Below are 21,201 nucleotides of genomic sequence, written 5' to 3'. Positions count from 1 at the left end.
GCTTTCTCTGTTTGTGTCATATTTGTGCACATGTAGGGAAACATCATCTTCGATGATTTGATGTCCAAAACTTAAAATGGCGAAATCTCTTTTCGGTCTCACCATCGCAACCAACCTGTGTTTATTTGATACAAAATATTGCACAAAAGGGGGGGGGGGGATTTCATTAAAGTTACTAAAACTTGATTCAAAGTAGAATTTGAGTGATGCCTTTTCTGAAACCATTGACATTATCTATCAATATGTCAAATAAAAATCAGATGTATTTCACCTCATTTTTTCATAAAATTTAGTTGAAAAAATCGAGCGTAAATAATTGCCGATTATGCTAACTATCTATCACCATTTGGCAGTTCAAAGTTGTATTTTTGAATACGATGCTGACGGGTTATTTCGTTCGTCCTGTAAGTCTTCATTTGACTATATGTTGACAAAATGAAAAGACGTATTTAACAAGCAAAATTACCGTAATTTGTATAATTCTAGACTAAAAAATATCTATAAATATCTAATGACTCATTTAAATAGAAATCGCATATACATGTAACTGTGTCAAAACATTGAGCTGTGAAATTAAGAAATTATAATTGTTTAAAAATTATAAATGTACAAAAAAGGTAAACAGCTATTTTTCATTTTTGTCATCACGAAAAATTTGCCACAACCCTATCTTATGCACTCAGAATATGTTTATACATATTTTAAGATAAAGAAATGCGTTATGTAACTAATTATGAAATCTTGCAAGGAAATTGTTACGGTTGACATAATTGAGTTTCTTTGTAATTAATTTTATTCTCGGACATTGTTTGGGGAAAATAAGGTTTTGTTTCCTTTTGATATTTTTGTTAAATAGATAACTTCTGTTTGTTTTTCCCATATTTTCAGGTACGTAGGAAGAAAAAGGTCACTCCATTTTTTTATGTAACAATCTGGAGAAAGAGGTTTGTTTGTTTTTGTCAGTTATTTTTGCTTCCAATTTTAGAATCTAAATTGAGTACTTTATTAAATGGCAAAATCAAAAGCTCAAACACATAAAACGAATGGAAAACAACTGTCATATACCTGTCTTGGTACAGGTATTTCCTTAAAAATGGTGGATTTAACCTGGATTTATAGCTTTGCTAAACCTCTTACTTTAACGACAGTCGCATAGAATTCGCACGACGTAACTAAGTCTTAATAAGTAATAAGATTTCTGATTTCCTTTTCTTTTATTTTTGAATGTCATTTGTTTAGATGCAAAAATGCGAAACCAAATTCTCAAGTGTGTATTGCTACCTAACCAACCTGGGATGGCAAACCTAAAATTTTAAACAAATTTCTTCACAGGAATGATATGGTATAAGAAAACGAGTTCAAATGCGAACAGCCCTTCAAGTACAAACAACTTGTGCGTAATATATCACATAATTTGTACGACGTTACAACATTACCGATTATACAAACTACTATTGGTGGCCTTCGGCTGTTATCTGCTCTTTGGTCGGGTTGTTGTCTCTTTGACATATTCCCCATTTCCATTCTCAATTTTACCTATCACCATTTGCGGTTAATAGTTGTACTTTTGAATACGATGCTGACCGGTTACTTCGTTCGTCCTGTAAGTCTGTTCAATTGACTTTATGTTGACAAAATGAACAGACTTATTAGACAAGCAAAATTACTGTAGTTTGTATAAATTAAGACTAAAACGAAAATATTTAATAACTTACATTTCGTCAGTGTGCGTGTTCACAATTTGAGGCAAATTGCATGTTCTATCCGTGAAATCAATCATCTTAAATAGTTTAAAACCCAGGTTGTTAAACTTGTCGAAAAAACATGTAAAAATATATAAGTAATTTGCATGCTTATTAAATCTTGTTCAATAAAAAAAATCGTGAAATGAAATTTGACTTATTTATTCATACCAACTTAGATGAATATTTAAATATTTGTTTGTTTTTGTTGTGATTAAGATTGTGACACGGTGCTGACTGCTGTAGTGGTAACGGTGAGTATACAAAATTGTGTCAATCGGAAATGATATAACTGACGAAAAAATGTGTTAAAGTGTACAGACGTATTACCGGCTATCAGTACAGCAGATAAATTGGTAACACAGATCCGCCGTAGTTTTTTTTTTTTTTTTTTTTGGGGGGGGGGGGGGGGGGGGAGGGGGATTTTTCAAGTATATCAAATAAAGATTTGCAATTTCTACTGTTTTTAGTACTTCCATACTTAATAATTTTGCAGCATAATTTGTTAATGTAATAGGTCATGTTTATTTTTAGATCGAAGTTGGAACTGCACTTAATAACAAAATTGAAACTGTTTATACCATTATCCAATCTCAATCCACTTTTTCAAGAGACCAAACACACCTTCTTTGTTGAAAAAATTCTGCCAATTACAGACTGGATGCAATAATTATGCACAGTGCTAATCACTGCAAATTTAAACATGTTAAACCAGTGACAACTACTTTGAAGGATAGGAAATTTTAATTTTTTATCAAAAATGTCCTTCCCCTGTTATTTTTTATACTTTAACCCACTGCATGCAAGATTCTCAACTACAAGAGGGCATTTTGACACATTCCCTATTTCCATTCTAAATTTTATCAAAGACTTTTCCCCTTCAAAACTAATATAAAAATACAGCTATCATATCCTATATTGCCTGTCACAAACTATAACATTTCTGCCGGTTGGCACTGTAAAAATAAGTAAAAAAGAAACGATATTTGCCAAAAATTTCCTATGCAAACAAAGGTCTTGATGTCATCAATTAAGGCAAGATCCTCCATCATAATTAAGTTTAATCGAAAACACCTCCCTTCGTATGTTATACTTTACCCCTCCTCTATCGCGGCTGAATTATCTTCCAATTATAAACACGTGTTGCATGCTATTTACAACTGAAAGTCTAAACCTCCCAATTGTCCCCATTCATATATAGTCCGGCTGACCATTGTATTACTGCTGACCTGAACATTGTCAACAACACATCTCTGCGAAATATGTTAACCAAAAGCCTAAACTAATGTAAACTTAAATCCATAAATTGGAAACACAAAACTCGGAAAAACCAATGGAGCCAGTCAAGGATCATGATAAATAACGACCTAAACATGACGATAAAGAAGACGTGGATACTCTTTTTTTAAATGAGTTAAAACTGTTTGATTGTTGCTTCAAATTAGAATAAAAGAATTGATGGGTCAATGAATACTCATGCAACATTTATCTCCAGAGTCCCAAATGTTGCTTAACACCTGCCTTACATTCGTGACCTTTGCTTAGAATGTCGTTGTCCCCACAGAAAAACCTCCGAACAAAATCGTTTCGGTATTACGTTACGAAAACTGCTTGATAACGGAATAAGGTATTGACAATTCAGTTGCAAACTTAACATTTATTCCCTTGACACTTACCAATGAGGAAATACTAACAATCATTGATCTGTTCTTATTCCTTTGAAATTTCTACCAAATATGAGACACTCGATCTTCCTTCGCTGAACTGGATACCAAAATTGCATAATTGTCCTTACAACAACCCTCATACTACTGGATTTGCCAATTGCTCCACGAAACCAATTTCCAAAGTATTTACAGCGGTAGATGAATATATAGCAGGAGACGCTCACCTGTCGATGCACCCGTTGTGCTAATTTTAAAGTCATGCAATTTCCTCAGTTGTTTATAATTGTAACTTTAATTTGTCGTCTTAAATGATTGATGAGATTTTATCATCGGTTAATTACTGTTGCCTTAAACCAAACAGAATGCTTTACTTGGATTATCTGTTATGCTTTCTTTTGAAGACATTTAATGTATTGTATGTTTCTTTGTTCCAGTTGGCCGAATTTTTTTCTCTTAATAGCCCAGTTGTATTGATTCATGTTAAGAATATAGATAAATTTTATAGGAATTTTTACTGCTGTTTTGTTGTTGCTAAAATGAATTTTATTAAGATGCCGGTTTTTTTAAATGTTATATTTTACATTTGCTTTCGATACTGTTACTTAAATGGGTTGTGTTTATAAATATTATCTGTGCTCCTCTTCTTTTCAAATTACATTCCTATTCATATTAGAAGGTCACCCTTTACAGGAGCTGTCATAATCTTTAATTTCAAGTTCTGATATAGAGAGAATGTCCTCTCATTTAATAAAAAAAAAAATGTTAGCCTTACAAATTCAGTTCAAAGATACAAATCAATGTAAAACAAAGCTTAGGGAATCGCTTGACGAGTCTTAGTGCGTTGGCAGGGTGCGTCTTTGTCAAATATATGGTACATATCCCCGCTAGCGTTGAAAGGCAATTACTGAGTATAATATATTTGTAATTAATTCGACATCATAACAATATTGTTAGTATATACAATTTTTTTTCGATCTTTCTGTAATCTCATGTGCTTTTTATGAAATTGAAACTGGTTCTTAAGGTATACGCATATGGATATATACTAGTATGTTTTCGTACCAAAGAGTTAACATTTCAGTCAATGTTAACCTCGATTTTCGACAAGGATACAAACAATATTTTGTTACTTTCGAAATATCCTCCTGAATTTATTGATGAAGTCATTTTTATTTATGAACGTTTCTGCACTTTTCAGAATTTAAAGGATCTAACATGTCATCAAGGACATGTGAGTCTTTGAAGTCTTATGATTATGCATGTCAGAAGTTTGGTACATTTGAGACTGTACGCTTGAGACGCAATCTCTACAATCTACAGGATATGATACGTAACGACGATCCATCACTTTGCCATATTAGTAGCGGTAGTGCAGTAGAGGGTTTGGACATGATAGGAAGTGACTTAGATATGATGGCTGTGATCAATGGAACTGTTGTATGTTTAAGCGAACGCGATGCAGAAAATGTTGCTGAAGAAACCAATATAAGAACTTTAATAATGGATATTGATAGTACAAACCCATGTTATGCATTGCTTCGTGTGCCGAAAAAAGTTACATTTCCAGAAAACATTCATTGTTTTCTGGAACATAGAGGTCAACATATATTTTATTCTAGTCAACTGTTTAAACTAAGTCAACTGGATGCAATGTCACATTCAGGAGATCGGTATAAAATTCATGGTCCTTGCGTAACCACAGAGGATGAAACAATTGATCAACTTTTTTGCTTTAGATGCAAATCCTGGCCTTCTCAAGCTCGGCCATGGATGTCAAGGTCGAGAATAAATCATTGGCCGTCACCTCAACTAATATCAAAAATTGTAAACTTTGGCGTTTTATTTGTGCCGATAGGTTGTAAAGGTTCGATTAATGAAGATATCGAGTGGAGAATGTCATTTTCGGTTGCAGAAAAGTTTTTGATATACTCTTTTAATCATACACAGTTATTGTGCTACGGGCTGATGAAACTGGTACTAAAAGATGTTGCTGATAAAAACGAATCGTTAAAGGGTATATTATGTTCTTATTTTCTAAAAACTTTATTGTTCTGGTTGTGTGAGGAATCAGATAAAGACATGTGGAAACCTGAAAATATATTATCGTGCTTCAGAGCATGTATTTGTAGACTGTTATATTGTGTACAGTATTCTATCCTGGTACACTATTTTATTCCCCAAAACAATTTTTTTGAATGTAGATTTAAAAAAGACGAACACATCCAAATGATCGGACTTCTGAAAGAAGTGCGTCATCACGGTTGGCAATGCTTCCGTGTTTCTGGGACATTTAGCGGTGATTTTCATACACTTTATAATCCTAACTATGATTCTAAGGTAATTCATCCAATGATCTGGTGTATGGTAGAGTCAATGGCAGATTATTTGGAGAATGACAAAAACAGTCTTGTGATAGTGAAAAAAATACTTCAATTTAGTCGGATAAAACTAGCCGTTAATTTAATTATGTTTCTTTGGGAAAAATCAAAAAATTTGAAAGTACAGCGAGACACAATTACGAAATATTATATAAATAATAAACTGCAATATACACATTTTAAACAACAGTTACGTTTACTAATCATTTCTAAACATAAGCAATGTCCTGATACAGGATGGATGTTTCTAGCATCTTTCTTCTACCGTCATAAGAGGTACCATATTGTATTAGAAATCATTTCATATGTTTTATCACGTTCGTTAAAGGTAGATCCATCCACTCTAGAAACTACAGTAAACATTGTCCACTTTGAAAAAATGTCAGCAATGCTTATTCTGCACATGTTAGTGTCTAACATCATGATTTTTGAAAATGGTTCTGCATTGATACCAGATGAACTGGACATTGAAGTGAGGAACAATTCATCATTATATTTGGCGGTTATCATATTTACTCATTTTTTAAAGTTTTTGTCTTATTACCACTTAGGAGACTTTACGTCGTGTATGGAGTCATTGAGGGGTCTAGAAAAATGCACATACAATCTTTACAGATATAAGGCATTGGGAAAAACACAAATTATATCTTCTTTCCTGTGTCTAGGAATAGCCCATGAGATGATAGGTCATGTAAATGAGGCACACGAATGCTTCAGTACTTGTGTTTCTTTTGGTGAATTGAACACTACAAAAGCTGCTTTGAGGTTGTCAAAACTGTAAAAATAACATTGGTAAAAAAACTTAATATATTGTATACTATGTATAGGTTTTCATAAAAAAAAATTTGTCAGACCATGTAATCTGGAAATGTTTAACACTTTCAAATATATATATATATATATATATTTTTATTTAATTAAGAAAATAACAGAAGAAGAAAATGCATTTATATTGTTGTATTAAAAATCGTTCATATTGTCTACATTGTTCATATTGTTCCTACCGTTTTCACTCCTCACGGAAGATATTCATGGTAAAAATATATACAAACTTTCAAAATAAACAATGTTAGTGTTAACGTCACGTTACAATCACAGTTCGCAACAAAGGAGGTAACGTTGTAATAGATTGTTACACAACCCTTATGTAGACGTTAAAATATTAGAATATGTCCGCTATTCAGAAAATAAAAAGTGAATAACAAAAAAAAAACCGAACTGCAAGGGAAATTCAAAACGGAAATTCCTTTACAAAATGGCAAAATCAAAAGCTCAAACACATCTTACATCGGACTTAAATTATCTGTTTAAATTCGGTTTATATTTATGTATGAAAAATGTCTTTTAGTTGATTCTCTGTGGTTCTGTTGTTCCATCAGCACACTGATCAAATTGGAATAGTTTGTATTTGATGGTGGTCCTGCTAGCACAAGTATCTAAGTGCCCACTTAGTGGTATTTGTCTATAATTCTGTACGCGAATTGGTTGTCGGTGAACAGTCATTCCCTTTCGAAGTGACATTTCCGTTTGACCTATGTAATTTTCTCCACAACCAGTACATGTCATTATGTATAGAAGGTTTATATATATCTTTATATATATATCTGTATTTAGACCCCTCTACCAAGAAATTTGTTTTGCATGCACACGTATAAAAATTGCGGTTTTTATCCAACGCAATCATAGGTTTGGACGTTGATTTCAATTTATACTTGTTTATATTTTTTCGTTTGGGCTTGTATTATATTTGCCTTCGGGTTTATATAATCCGTTCATCCATTTTCAATTCTTCAAAATTCAAGAGTCAATCCTAAATTGAGGTAAATTATATGGCCTTCCAAATACCGTTTCGATTCCTAACATCACTGAAGAGACATTAATTGTCGAAATCCGGATATGGTGTGCCAATATTTTGCACCTCATGTTTGCGGTATACCATCTTTTCCGCAAGTTTATTGTTTTCTGTTTGGTATTAAATTAATAATTAAGATCCATTTTGTTACATCTTGTGATCCGTTTATTTGGTAATTGCCATGGCAGTCAGCAGTGTTTAAGAAAACATCCGTTGTTCGATCAGCTAGTGAAATGCGTTTTGTTAAAATATACTTTTTCACTTTTTTGGTCCTTTGGAAAATGTTGTTTGTGCAGTATTTAGACCCCTCTACCAAGAAATTTGTTTTGCATGCACACGTATAAAAATTGCGGTTTTTATCCAACCCAATCATAGGTTTGAACGTTGTTTTCAATTTAGACTTGTTTATATTTTTTCGTTTGGGCTTGTACTATAAAATTGAGAATGGAAATGGGGAATGTGTCAAAGAGACAACAACCCGACCATAGAGCAGACCACAGCCGAAGGCCACCAATGGGTCTTCAATGCAGCCTTCGGGTTTATATAATCCGTTCATCCATTTTCGATTCTTCAAAATTCAAGAGTCAATCCTAAATTGAGGTAAATTATATGGCCTTCCAAATACCGTTTCGATTCCTAACATCACTGAAGAGACATTAATTGTCGAAATCCGGATATGGTGTGCCAATATTTTGCACCTCATGTTTGCGGTATACCATCTTTTCCGCAAGTTTATTGTTTTCTGTTTGGTATTAAATTAATAATTAAGATCCATTTTGTTACATCTGGTGATCCGTTTATTTGGTAATTGCCATGGCAGTCAGCAGTGTTTAAGAAAACATCCGTTGTTCGATCAGCTAGTGAAATGCGTTTTGTTAAAATATACTTTTTCACTTTTTTGGTCCTTTGGAAAATGTTGTTTGTGCAGTATTTAGACCCCTCTACCAAGAAATTTGTTTTGCATGCACACGTATAAAAATTGCGGTTTTTATCCAACCCAATCATAGGTTTGAACGTTGTTTTCAATTTAGACTTGTTTATATTTTTTCGTTTGGGCTTGTACTATAAAATTGAGAATGGAAATGGGGAATGTGTCAAAGAGACAACAACCCGACCATAGAGCAGACAACAGCCGAAGGCCACCAATGGGTCTTCAATGCAGCCTTCGGGTTTATATAATCCGTTCATCCATTTTCGACTCTTCAAAATTCAAGAGTCAATCCTAAATTGAGGTAAATTATATGGCCTTCCAAATACCGTTTCGATTCCTAACACCACCGAAGAGACATTAATTGTCGAAATCCGGATATGGTGTACCAACTTTTTGCACCTCATGTTTGCGGTATACCATCTTTTCCGCAAGTTTATTGTTTTCTGTTTGGTATCACTACAAACCAGTAAAAGTCTGAAATGGCCTATATCTCTACTCGACTGTACTGATGTTTACTCGACCAGTCTGAATTGGTCTTAAATTTACTTGATAATACTCGACTGTAGTCTGAACCATACTTAACAGTCTGAACTTGTACTCGACCCTTCCTCGACCAGTACTTAACCATTTTATACGCGTCTGAACCATGCTCGACCAAGTCTGAACCATACTCGACCTAGTCTGAACCATACTCGACCTAGTCTGAACCATACTCGACCAAGTCTTAACCAACCTAGACCTATTTTTTGTATCTATCTATTGTATTTCATCAATTTAGGAACTGTTTTTAACAACAGCTTTTTCCCCTGGCTAGAAATTTGAACAACAATTTAAAATTAACAATGTATTCAATATAGCATTGAAACCAAAATTTCACAATAAAAATAATATAACTTCATCACCATATTCATCAACACTTATATACATACATATATATCACCTTTAAAATAAAAATAAAACAAGCTGATCAAATAATCTCAAAACTGAATTGTGACTAATATTTTCAATGTTATTCAAAATTTTTTGAATGTTTCAGATATATTTTATGGTAACTGGACAATTTTCACCATTAACTTAAGTCTCGTATAGATTTATGGTGTCAGTTGAGTTTAGTTAATAATGCAGTGAACATTTTTTTTTATCAAAATATATATCAAATAGGTAAACGGACAGAAAGTCACAGGACAAAAAGTCACAGGACATAAAGTCACAAATTTGATAGGACAAAAAGTCACAAATAATTTGTTGACAATTGTTTGAATGTTTAAGAGAAAGATCTTGAAATATTTTCTTTTTATTACATATATTCATTTTTAAGTTTAGGAAATTGTTCATAAGCCTTGATAAATGAAAATTTATTAAATTTTAATCATGAAAAGGATATATTTCTTGGCACAATGAAGCCATTTAAGTACCTAGCCACTTTAACATTTTGTTTTCATAGCAATTATTTGATCATTATTGATATTTATTGAATAAATTTTAAATACAAAGTTGCTTCATATATAATAGTTCAAGAAAAAACAAAAATTTTATTTTTTAAATTAGTGTTTTCTTGTTTAAAGAAAAATAATCTCAAAACTGAATTGCGACTTTTTGTCCTGTGACTTTCTGTCCTACATTCATAAAATAGCATATAAAGCAACTTAATAAATTTAAAAAATGACACCTTTGTTTTGTTAAACCAAGAATTTAATATAATCATGATAATAGAACTTCCATAGTAATCCTGTGATAAACTTTTAAAAAAGGAAATGTGTTCCAAAGTTACAGTAAAAATTTATTTCAATTAAATTTAAATAATTTTTGTCAAAATTAAAGACATGACATACAAGAAGCACTTTAATAAGGTTTAATTACCTCAGTACATGTGTGTTTTGCAGGTAAATAGAAAGTTCTATTTTTCTTAAACTCGTGTATTACTTATCTAGTGAATTCAAAAGGCCTTGCGATTTAAGTTTCACAGGATGTTGCAATTTTGAATGAGTGTTATTTAGAATTTGATACTCTCTGACCAGGTGTGATCTTTTTCATGAGTTTGCCCCAAGCAGGAGGTATTACTTTATACTTCACCACTAATCAGAAGAACAATTTTATTAATTTCTTTAATTTTTATCCCTTTTTGATATATATTGTATATAATATATCCCAAATTATAATAATAGATATATTTCTAAAATAAGGTTAAACAATTTAAGTGATTTTGTTGGCTGTTATTACCTCATTAAAAAGATAATTATATAACTATTGTACATTTTTTGTATGTAACCATGAAACCTATGTAGTTTGTATTTAGGAATTTAGGAAAATTAATTTAAAAAAAAACACATGCCAAACAAGAAGCACCTTAATAAGCTTTAATTACCCTCGGTATAGGTGTGGTTTTTAGGCAAAAGAAAATCTTTTTTTTAACAAAACTCTAAAACTTTAAAATTAATATAATCAAATTATTATTAAAGATAATTTGATTTAACTATCTCTATTCGATAAATCTGAGAATCATGTAAGAATGTAAAAATCTGTTTTTATAATATATCTTTATTTTATTGTGTCTGTTGTCATGTCAGTTAAAAAGAAATTTATTTTATCAGTTAAAATTTAGAAAAGTAGAGGTTATTTGGTCCAGTATGGTTCAGACTGGTCAATATTGTTCAGACCTTTGGTCGAGTATGGTTAAGACTGGAAAAAATAGGTCGAGTACAGGTCGAGAATGGGTTAAGACTGTTTCAGACTGGTCGAGTAATAGTTCAGACTATTTTCAATGGCAAAGATAAAGGTCAAGTACAAATCAGTACAGTCGAGTATGGTTAAGACTGGGGTCGAGTAATGTCGAGTAAAATTCAGACCAATTCAGACTGGTCGAGTAAAATCCGTACAGTCGAGTACAGATATAGGCCATTTCAGACTTTTACTTGTTTGTAGTGTATTAAATTAATAGTTAAGATCCATTTTGTTACATCTGGTGATCCGTTTATTTTGGCAATCGCCATGGCAGTCAGCAGTGTTTACGAACATCCGTTGTTCGACCAGCTAGTCAAATGCGTTTTGTTAAAATATACTTTTTCACTTTTTTGGTCTCTTCAAAAATGTTGTTTGTGCTGTATTTAGACACTTCTACCAAGAAATTTGTTTTGCATGCACACGTATAAAACTGCAGTTTTTATTCAACGCAACCATAGGTTTGAACGTTGTTTTCAATTTAGACTTGTTTATATTTTTTCGTTTGGGCTTGTATTATATTTGCCTTCGGGTTTATATAATCCGTTCATAAAGTTTCGACTCTTCAAAATTCAAGAGTCAATCCTAAAATGAGGTAAATTATATGGCCTTCCAAATACCGTTTCGATTCCTAACATCACTGAAGAGATATTAATTGTCGAAATATGGATTGGTGTACCAACTTTTTGCACCTCATGTTTGCGGTATACCATCTTTTCCGCAAGTCTATTGTTGTCTGTTTGGTATTAAATTAATATTTAATATCCATTTTGTTACATCTGGTGATCCGTTTATTTGGCAATCGCAATGGCAGTCAGCAGTATTTAAGAACATCCGTTGTTCGACCAGCTAGTCGAATGCGTTTTGTTAAAATATACTTTTTCACTTTATTGGTCTTTTGGAAAATGTTGTTTGTGCTGTATTTAGACCCCTCTACCAAGAAATTTGTTTTGCATGCACAAGTATTACAATTGCCGTTTTTCTCCAACGCAATCATAGGTTTGAACGTTGTTTTCAATTTAGACTTGTATATATTATCTATCATCTAGAAATGTTAGATAAAATATTACAATTGTGAACTGAGAGTCGAGTCTCGAGTTGAGATAATTAAATAGGGGATCATCTCAAAAGTATTTATTAACTTTAATAACACTGTTTCCAGTAAATATTAAAAAAAAATGTGAGAGAAGTTTTTTCCATCTTTACTAATGTGAGTATTGGTAGGTTAGTTGGCTAGGTAGGCGTTTGTTAAAATGTTTGCATAAAATCAAGTGACAAATTATTCATATAGATTTGTTGGCTTGAATGGTTGGTAATTATGCTGATATTATGCTTTGATTAAAATTTTGTATAATATCACATATGACGAATTTGACATTTATAAATCGATTAAATGCCTTGGTTCGTTTGATTGATTGAATGATTTATTGATTGACTGGCAGTTTTATCAAGCAAAGAGACGCATATTCTATATTGATTAGTTCATTGATTGGTTGTTTCTGTGACGTCCAGTGACAAATATTTGATGGACATTCCTAATTCATAAAATGATGAGGGATGGATAAATACCCAGCACGTCCGGTCTGTGTTTATGTTTGATGTGTTTCTGCTTTTTATCGATCTGCTGATATTATGCTTTGATTAAATTTTTGTATAATATCACATATGACGAATTTGACATTTATAAATCGATTAAATGCCTTGGTTCGTTTGATTGATTGAATGATTTATTGATTGACTGGCAGTTTTATCAAGCAAAGAGACGCATATTCTATATTGATTAGTTCATTGATTGGTTGTTTCTGTGACGTCCAGTGACAAATATTTAATGGACATTCCTAATTCATAAAATGATGAGGGATGGATAAATACCCAGCACGTCCGGTCTGTGTTTATGTTTGAAGTGTTTCTGCTTTTTATCGATCTGCTGATATTATGCTTTGATTAAATTTTTGTATAATATCACATATGACGAATTTGACATTTATAAATCGATTAAATGCCTTGGTTCGTTTGATTGATTGAATGATTTATTGATTGACTGGCAGTTTTATCAAGCAAAGAGACGCATATTCTATATTGATTAGTTCATTGATTGGTTGTTTCTGTGACGTCCAGTGACAAATATTTGATGGACATTCCTAATTCATAAAATGATGAGGGATGGATAAATACCCAGCACGTCCGGTCTGTGTTTTTGTTTGATGTGTTTCTGCTTTTTATCGATCTGATGAGTTAAGCTTTTTTCAACTGATTTTTATTTTGTTCTTATGTTGTGCTGTTACACCACTGTCCCAGGTTAGGGGGAGAGTTGAGCTCTCACACACATATTTAACCCCCACACATTTTTTTTACAGGAGCCGGTTGTCGTTGGCTCCTTGTCTGTTTTTCGTAAATAGTTTTGTTATAAATTAGGCCGTTAGTTTTCTCAATTGAATTGTTTCATATTTTTCATGTCGGGGCTTTTATAATCGACTAAACGGTATGTGTTTTTCTCACTGTTGAAGGCCGTACGGTTGCCTATAATTGCTTACATCCACTTCATTTGAACTTTGGTGGATAGTTTTCTCATTGCCAATTATACCACATCTCTTTATTTTTATATAGGGTCTGGATCCCTTTCAGTTACACGTTTACACGTCAGGGAAAAATCTTTATTGAATTTAAATCATTTCTAGGATCCTGCGAGAATTGAACACCCCTCTCCATTCCCCAAAGAAAATTCTTCTTCCATTTTCCTTTATAAATTTCAATTGGAAAATGCAAGATTTAACATCCCCTCCAAAAATATCCTTGCGTCTTCCTTTATAAATTTCAATTTTTTTTCTAGGGATCCTTAGAATTTATGTTTTATTTATTTGTTATTTGTGTTTTCATTGAAATTGAAATTGAACTTGGATATTATTTTCACAACATTTAAAAAAGGACGACGTTTGTATTAGAATAACTAGTTTTAATTAGATTTAAGCCATTAATTGTAACAAAATTTGTGATGTTTAGAAAATGAACATAGCAATTAATATATTGCGTAAAAAGTTTCACGGAACCCTGTGTCTCGCTTGCGAATGCTGCTCACGGCGTAAAAGTGTATTGTTGACTCCAAAAACTAAGCTCGCTTATCAGAAAGAATATGGAATAAGCAAAAACAATCCAAGTGCTTCCTCAGATGATATTTCTTGATCATGAAGAATATTTTAAATTCTGCTCCAGATGCTATCAATCGATCATAAAGAAGCTCCTATCAACGTTTCATAAAATTCCATGAAGGTTTGACAAAATTATGAAAATCTAAAAAACTTTAATCTAAGACTAAATTTAAATGTTAACTGCAAAATATATAAAAATTAAGACGATGCGGTATGATTGTCGATGGAACAACTATCCACCAGACTCCAAATGACTTGTATGTAATCAACTATATATAGGTCACCGTGTGGCCTCCATTCTTTGCCACTATCCATGATAGTAGTTAACTACTCTCACTGAACAGTGCTTCTCCCATGCAATGCAGATACCAGTTTCTATGTTTTTATGTCGAGCAAAGGTAGCTTTGTTAGACACGCACTAATTCCAAAAATATATAAAACTCGGTAAAAATTATCAAAAGTTTGGGTTTTTTTTATAGCCATACAGTTTTTGATTTCCCGAAACAGACATTCGGTATTCCAACGAGTTCTGATTGTTGAGCCCCTACCCGTCGTTTTGTTTTTTACTCATATGAGAGAATATACACAAACGGGAAAAAAACGTACTTGAAGCAAACCCCATGAGTTTAGTTAAGATTCATTTTTATGTCTTTTCGTGTTAAATAATAATAGAGGCTCAATGATATAAGGCTTCATAGAAATATATATAGGCCATGTACGACCAACTTACTAAAAATGAACCATTTATGTTTTTAACTACTTTAATAGGCAGAACTGACTTTGATCCATCAACATATGTTTGCGATCGTAACATTGATGGTCTGAGAGCAAGGCTAACTGAATTATACCCAACTCCAGCTCTCAAGAAAACTCTGAAAATAATTCAGTTAAAAATCAAAACAGTCGGTGTACAAGGCATTATAAGGCGAAGATCTTGAGAAAGTTTCAATAAATTCTAATGGGGGGTATAGGAGGGGTTGCGGATACAAAGTATCCCCGGATAATGCAAGGGCAAAATTCTTGATTTGCTAAGGAAAACTCCAAAATAATTCGGATCAAGAACAAAATTGAAAGTGCACATTGGCAATACATCGTTTAAATTCTGAGACAGTTTCATTAAATTTTGATAAGAAGTTTACAAGATGAGGCGGTCCTTTTTATGACAAAGTAAACCCATAAAATCATTCTTATGCAGAAATGAAATAGAAGGTGTTAAAATACATCACTTGAATAAAATTCTCTGAAATTTTCATAAAATCTGTGTAGCATATCTGTGGTAGATGCCGAATAGAATAGAAACCAAATAAGACTAAAGATAAAATGCATAAGATAAAATGCAAATAGATTTATCTACCTGTCATTCCGATCAATATTCGTCGAATCTGTGTTATCGTTTGCGTCTTCTGTACCGATAGTCTGTCATATTTTCAGTGAACTTGAAATAAGTTACCAGTATATTACATAGCTTTAAATCTATAGATGGCAATTAATATATTTCTATCAGCCTGATGGAAAACTGAAAAGAAATATAACTAACATCTATGAAATAGATGGCTTATAATTAAGTATCTAAGAAATAGAGACTTATAATTAAGTATCTTTTTTCTTCCATCAGGCCATCCTATATGAATTTATAATTTTTGAATTTATCTGGGAGTTCGGTATTTTTGTGATACTTTTTTTCCGTAATGAAATGTTTTAGATAATACATTTCGTTTGATAACTTCAAGTTCACAAAAATATGTAATTGTGTAAAAACAAAGGTTGGTAAAGTTGACTTTAGACGATTTTGGCTGTTTTAATTAGGCCTGTTTGGTTTTCTGATCTCAGACGTTTTATAATTACTTTTAAATGTTTAGGTTTAATGTTCCTGATAAAGATATTGCTCAAATTACAATTACCTTTTTATCCCGCCATTGGTCTCACATTAGTATTGGTTCATGTAAATGGTTTTAATGCATGCCACTGTATATGACATTGGAATCGTATGGACACCGTCGATGCATGTAGTATCATTCGATTGGTTCATACGAATCCGATTTTATTCAAACAAAATTTGTTTTCTGTCTTTACACAAAGTAATGATTAACTTATTGAACACTGCTATACTACCATTATGTTCCAGTATATACTAAGAATAAATTTCATGGGGATATCTAAAAAAAAAAACAATCGTAAATACTATGGTATATGGAAGATTAATTAGAAAACTTTTTTTCCGAATTGTTTTTGTAAGTGCTTAATTTGAAATTATTTGAAAAAAAACTTGTCAAAGATGCACCATATTTATTGAAGTTTTTTTGATCTACCAGAAAAATATTGACGATTACTTAATTAGCTATAAACCGGAAGTGGTGGGGTCCGATGTGATTTTGGATGGAATAAATTATTCTTTTACAGAAGAAAAACATAAGAAACTATTTTCAATTTTATTGACACTTGCAAATTTATTACTCTAAGAATCGTGTAATTATTAAAAGTGTCAAAATAATGTATTTATTCGTTAAAGGGTGGATATCAAACTCTTATTTTTAGGCATTTTTTTAATTGCGTCTAAGTGCTTATTTTAATAGAATTTTATATAAATGTAGTTTGGATCTTCCGTCACTGTATTGGATACCTAAACTACATAAGTGTCCTTACAAACAACGGTATATTGCTGGGTATTCCAAGTGCTCCACGAAACCTCTTTCTAAATTATTAACATCTATTTTATCAGCAATCAAAGCCGGGCTCCAAAGTTATTGTGAAACTGCCTATTCTAAATGTGGCGTGAATCAGATGTGGACACTAAAAAATTCCAAAGATCTTTTAGAGTACATACAATCTAAGACTCTCTCATCTTGCAATAGTATTAAAACATTTGACTTTTCTACACTTTACACAAGTATTCCCGATTCCAAACTAAAAGACAAATTAAACCAGTTGGTATTACTTTGTTTCATTAAAAAAATGTCGAACGTAGATACATATATCTTGTCCTGGGGAGGGATAAATCCTACTTTGTAAAGAATCACTCTGATTCAAACAAAAAATTCTCTGAAACTGACGTTATCAAGATGCTTGATTTCTTGATTGACAACATATTTGTTACGTTTGGAGGACGTGTTTTTCAACAGACTGTCGGAATTCAAATGGGAACCAATTGTGCCCCTCTTCTTGCCAACTTGTTTCTTTATTATTATGAGGCTGACTTCATACAGGAACTTCTTAAGAAGAAAGATAAGAAGTTAGCAATATCATTTAACTTTACGTTCCACTATATAGATGATGTTCTCTCACTAAATAATACAAAATTTGGTGACTATGTTGAACGAATCTATCCAATCGAACTAGGGATAAAGAATACTACATATACAGTTAAGTCTGCCTCATATCTTGACTAACATCTAGAAATTGACAATGAGGGTTTTTTGAAAACAAAACTTTACGACACAAGAGATGATTTCATCTTCCCAATTGTCAACTTCTCATTTCTATGTAGCAACATTGCAGCAGCGCCTGCATACGGAGTATATATATCTCCCAATTGATACGATATTCCCGGGCTTGTATTTCCTATCATGATTTCCTTGATAGAGGATTGCTACTCACAAGGAAGCTATTAAACCAAGAGTTCTAAATGGTGAATTTGAAATCATCCCTTCGTAAATCTTACGGACGCCATCACGAGTTGGTTGACCGTTATTGAATAACCGTTTCACAGATGATATCGGATATGTTCCTTATCTTGTAACTACAATACCCTTCCCTTTTCACGAATGTGACCTACCGAATGAGACTATTTACCGGATTTGTAATAACATAAGCAACACGACGGGTGCCACATGTGGAGTAGGATCTGCTTACCCTTCCGGAGCACCTGAGATCACCCCCAGTTTTTGGTGGGGTTCGTGTTGCTTAGTCTTTAGTTTTCTATGTTGTGTCATCTGTACTATTATTTGTCTGTTTGTCTTTTTATTTTTGGCCATGGCGTTGTTTTCGATCTATGAGTTTGACTGTCCCTCTGGTATCTTTCGTCCCTCTTTTAGACAAAACAAGAATTGTATGTACACGTAGCTTAGACAAAACAAGAATTGTATATACACGTAGCTTAGACAAAACAAGAATTGTATATACACGTAGCTTAGACAAAACATTGAGATGTATATGATTAACAAATAATGATTCATTTTAGAGTCATTAATGAACAAAAAAAAATATGTTATTTAAAAATAATCTGTAAAGCAATAATCTCCGTTCCTTATTCTTATGTTCCAAAGGCTATGTTCAACTAATGTATTCATTTGAAAATATAACGAGATCAATTTTGAAAGGATCCCAAAAGCGAAATTGGTATACTTGTCAGGACTTCCCTGGTTAACTTCCGTTCCTTATTCTTATATTACAAAATTTTATCATCGGTACAAGGACATCATTCGTAAATATAAATCAACTAGCAGACATCTTATACGTCCAGGTATTTCACATCCCATCTTTTATGGTAATATTCTATACAAAGCACAAAAATGTCGTCATTCACCTCAAAAGCTAATCAAACCTTTAAACTAACTTATTCAAAAGGGATATAGTTAGGATACTGTTGTCAGGTCATTTAAGATGGCGTTTTTTTAGAATTAATATTGATTCACGCATAAGGTCTTTGCATCGGAAATAAACACATTTATTCTAAAACCAGTTGTTGGCATGATACGGGTTATGTTCTTCTCGTATACATGTATTTTATGATGGTATGATACTAAACCCCTCACGGAAGGGATTGTGTTTGATTTTCATATGATGAAGACATAATCTTTCAGTCAGTTTAATTGAGGTCTGGAGCTAGCATGTCAGTAACTGCTAGTAGTCCTTTGTAAATTTATGTTGATCATTGTAATTTTGCTTAGTTTCTTCTGTTAACTATTCTAACATCGGACTCGGACTTCTTTTAAACTGAGTTTTACTGTGTGTATTGTTGTGTTTTTGTTTATTCTACGTTGGCTAGAGGTATAGGAAGAAGGTTGGGGTCTCACAAAACATATTTAATCCCGCCGCATGTTTGCGCCTGTCCCAAGTCAGGAACATCTGGCCTTTGTTAGTCTTGTATGTTCTTTTGAATTTGAATCTGTTCAAAGTTTTGATTTTTTAACCTTTATACCACTTTGCCTCATATTCTTATTAAGAAAAAATTCACACACCTAATTAAATGGGCATTTAAAAAGTCGGAATGCGAATACATATGTTCATACTCTTTTAGGTCAATTTTTAGTAGCAAAAAACAAAAGAGCTATGTCAATTGGACATGCTTTGATACTATAACTGCCCTTAAATTTTTACTTCATAACATTTTTGTTCGCTTTGGAGATTCCGTATATCGTCAAGTTATCGAAATTCCAATGGAACTAACTGTGCACCACTTATTGCGGACCTGTTTTTGTATTGTTGTGAGTTACAATTTATTCGCTCGTGTATGTAACAACGTATTATATTTTAGCGAGAGAAATTTATGTATTACTGAAAAATTATTACACCAGGATTTTCGATATCATAAACTAGTCAAAACATTTACTAAATTTTATCATCGGTATAAGGACATCATTCGTAAATATAACTCAACATGCAGACATCTTAAACGTTCGGGTATTTCACATCCAATCTTTTATGGTCATATACTTTACAAAGCACAAAAATGTCAGTATTCACCTAAAAAGCTAACAAACCTTTAAACAGATTTATTAAGAAGAGATATAGTTACGATACTGTTGTCAGGTCATTAAAGATTGCATATTTTGGCTTTAAAATTGGTTCACTAATAGGATCTTTGCATCGGAATTAAACATATTTATTCTTAAACCAGTTGTTGGCATGACACGGGATATGTTCTTCTCATATATTTTATGATGGTATAATACTAAACCCCTAACAGGAGGGATTGTGCCTGATATTCATATGATGAAGACATAATCTTTTCAATCAGTTTAATTGAGGTCTGGAGCTGGCATGTCAGTATCTGCTAGTAGTCTTTTGTTATTTATGTATTATTGTCATTTTGTTTATTTTCTTTTGTTTCCTATTCTGACATCGGACTCGGACTTCTCTTAAACTGAGTTTTACTGTGCGTACTGTTGTACGTTTGTTTTTTCTACATTGGCTAGAGGTATAGGGGGAGGGTTGAGATCTCAAAAAACATGTTTAACCCCGCCGCATTTTTCGCCTGTCCCAAGTCAAGAGCCTCTGGTCTTTGTTAGTCTTGTATCATTTTTAATTTTAGTTTCTTGTGTATAATTTGGAGTTTAGTATGACGTCCATTATCACTGAACTAGTATACATATTTGTTTAGGGGCCAGCTGAAGGACGCCACCGGGTGCGGGAGTTTCTCGCTGCATTGAAGACCCATTGGTGGCCTTCGGCTGTTGTCTGCTCTATGGTCGGGTTGTTGTCTCTTTGACACATTCCCCATTTCCATTCTCAATTTTATTTTGATTTTGGTTCATTTATATGTTTCGGAGTTTAGTGTGACGTCCATTTTCGCTGAACTAGTATACATTTTTGTTTAGGGGTCAGCTGAAGCCCGCCTCCGGGTGCGGGATTCTCTCACTATATTGAAGACCCTTTGGTTGCCTTGGGCTGTTTTCTGTACTTTGGCCGGGTTGTTATCTCTTTGACACATTCCCCGATTCTATTCTCAATTTTAAAGGCTATGTTTATTTATTTGATTCATTTGAGAATAAAACAAGACTAAGAGGATGTGTCGCGTTCGTTCGCATGCCTCCTTGGACATAAAGTTG

The 21,201-nt window shown here is 32.7% G+C and overlaps 1 protein-coding gene across 1 annotated transcript; it reads left to right on the top strand.

Annotated features, from left to right (window-relative positions):
• The first annotated feature begins 223 nt into the window (after positions 1-223).
• Positions 224-6,768, top strand: LOC127739384 (uncharacterized). The gene is made up of 2 exons (XM_052251106.1): positions 224-944; positions 4,608-6,768. The coding sequence occupies exon 2, from the start codon at positions 4,625-4,627 to the stop codon at positions 6,566-6,568; it is 1,944 nt and encodes a 647-aa protein (XP_052107066.1). The 5' UTR covers positions 224-944; positions 4,608-4,624; the 3' UTR covers positions 6,569-6,768.
• The last annotated feature ends 14,433 nt before the right edge of the window (positions 6,769-21,201 follow it).

The sequence above is a fragment of the Mytilus californianus genome, unplaced genomic scaffold (genome assembly GCF_021869535.1).
Source record: "Mytilus californianus isolate M0D057914Y unplaced genomic scaffold, xbMytCali1.0.p SCAF_1, whole genome shotgun sequence".
Lineage (NCBI taxonomy): Eukaryota > Metazoa > Mollusca > Bivalvia > Mytilida > Mytilidae > Mytilus > Mytilus californianus.
The sequence above is the reverse complement of the archived record's forward strand: the minus strand, read 5'-3'. Positions and strand labels throughout refer to the sequence as shown.

Coding starts and splice junctions, on each gene's coding strand:
- LOC127739384 (XM_052251106.1), top strand. CDS start 4,625: ATGTCATCAAGGACATGTGAGTCTTTGAAGTCTTATGATTATGCATGT.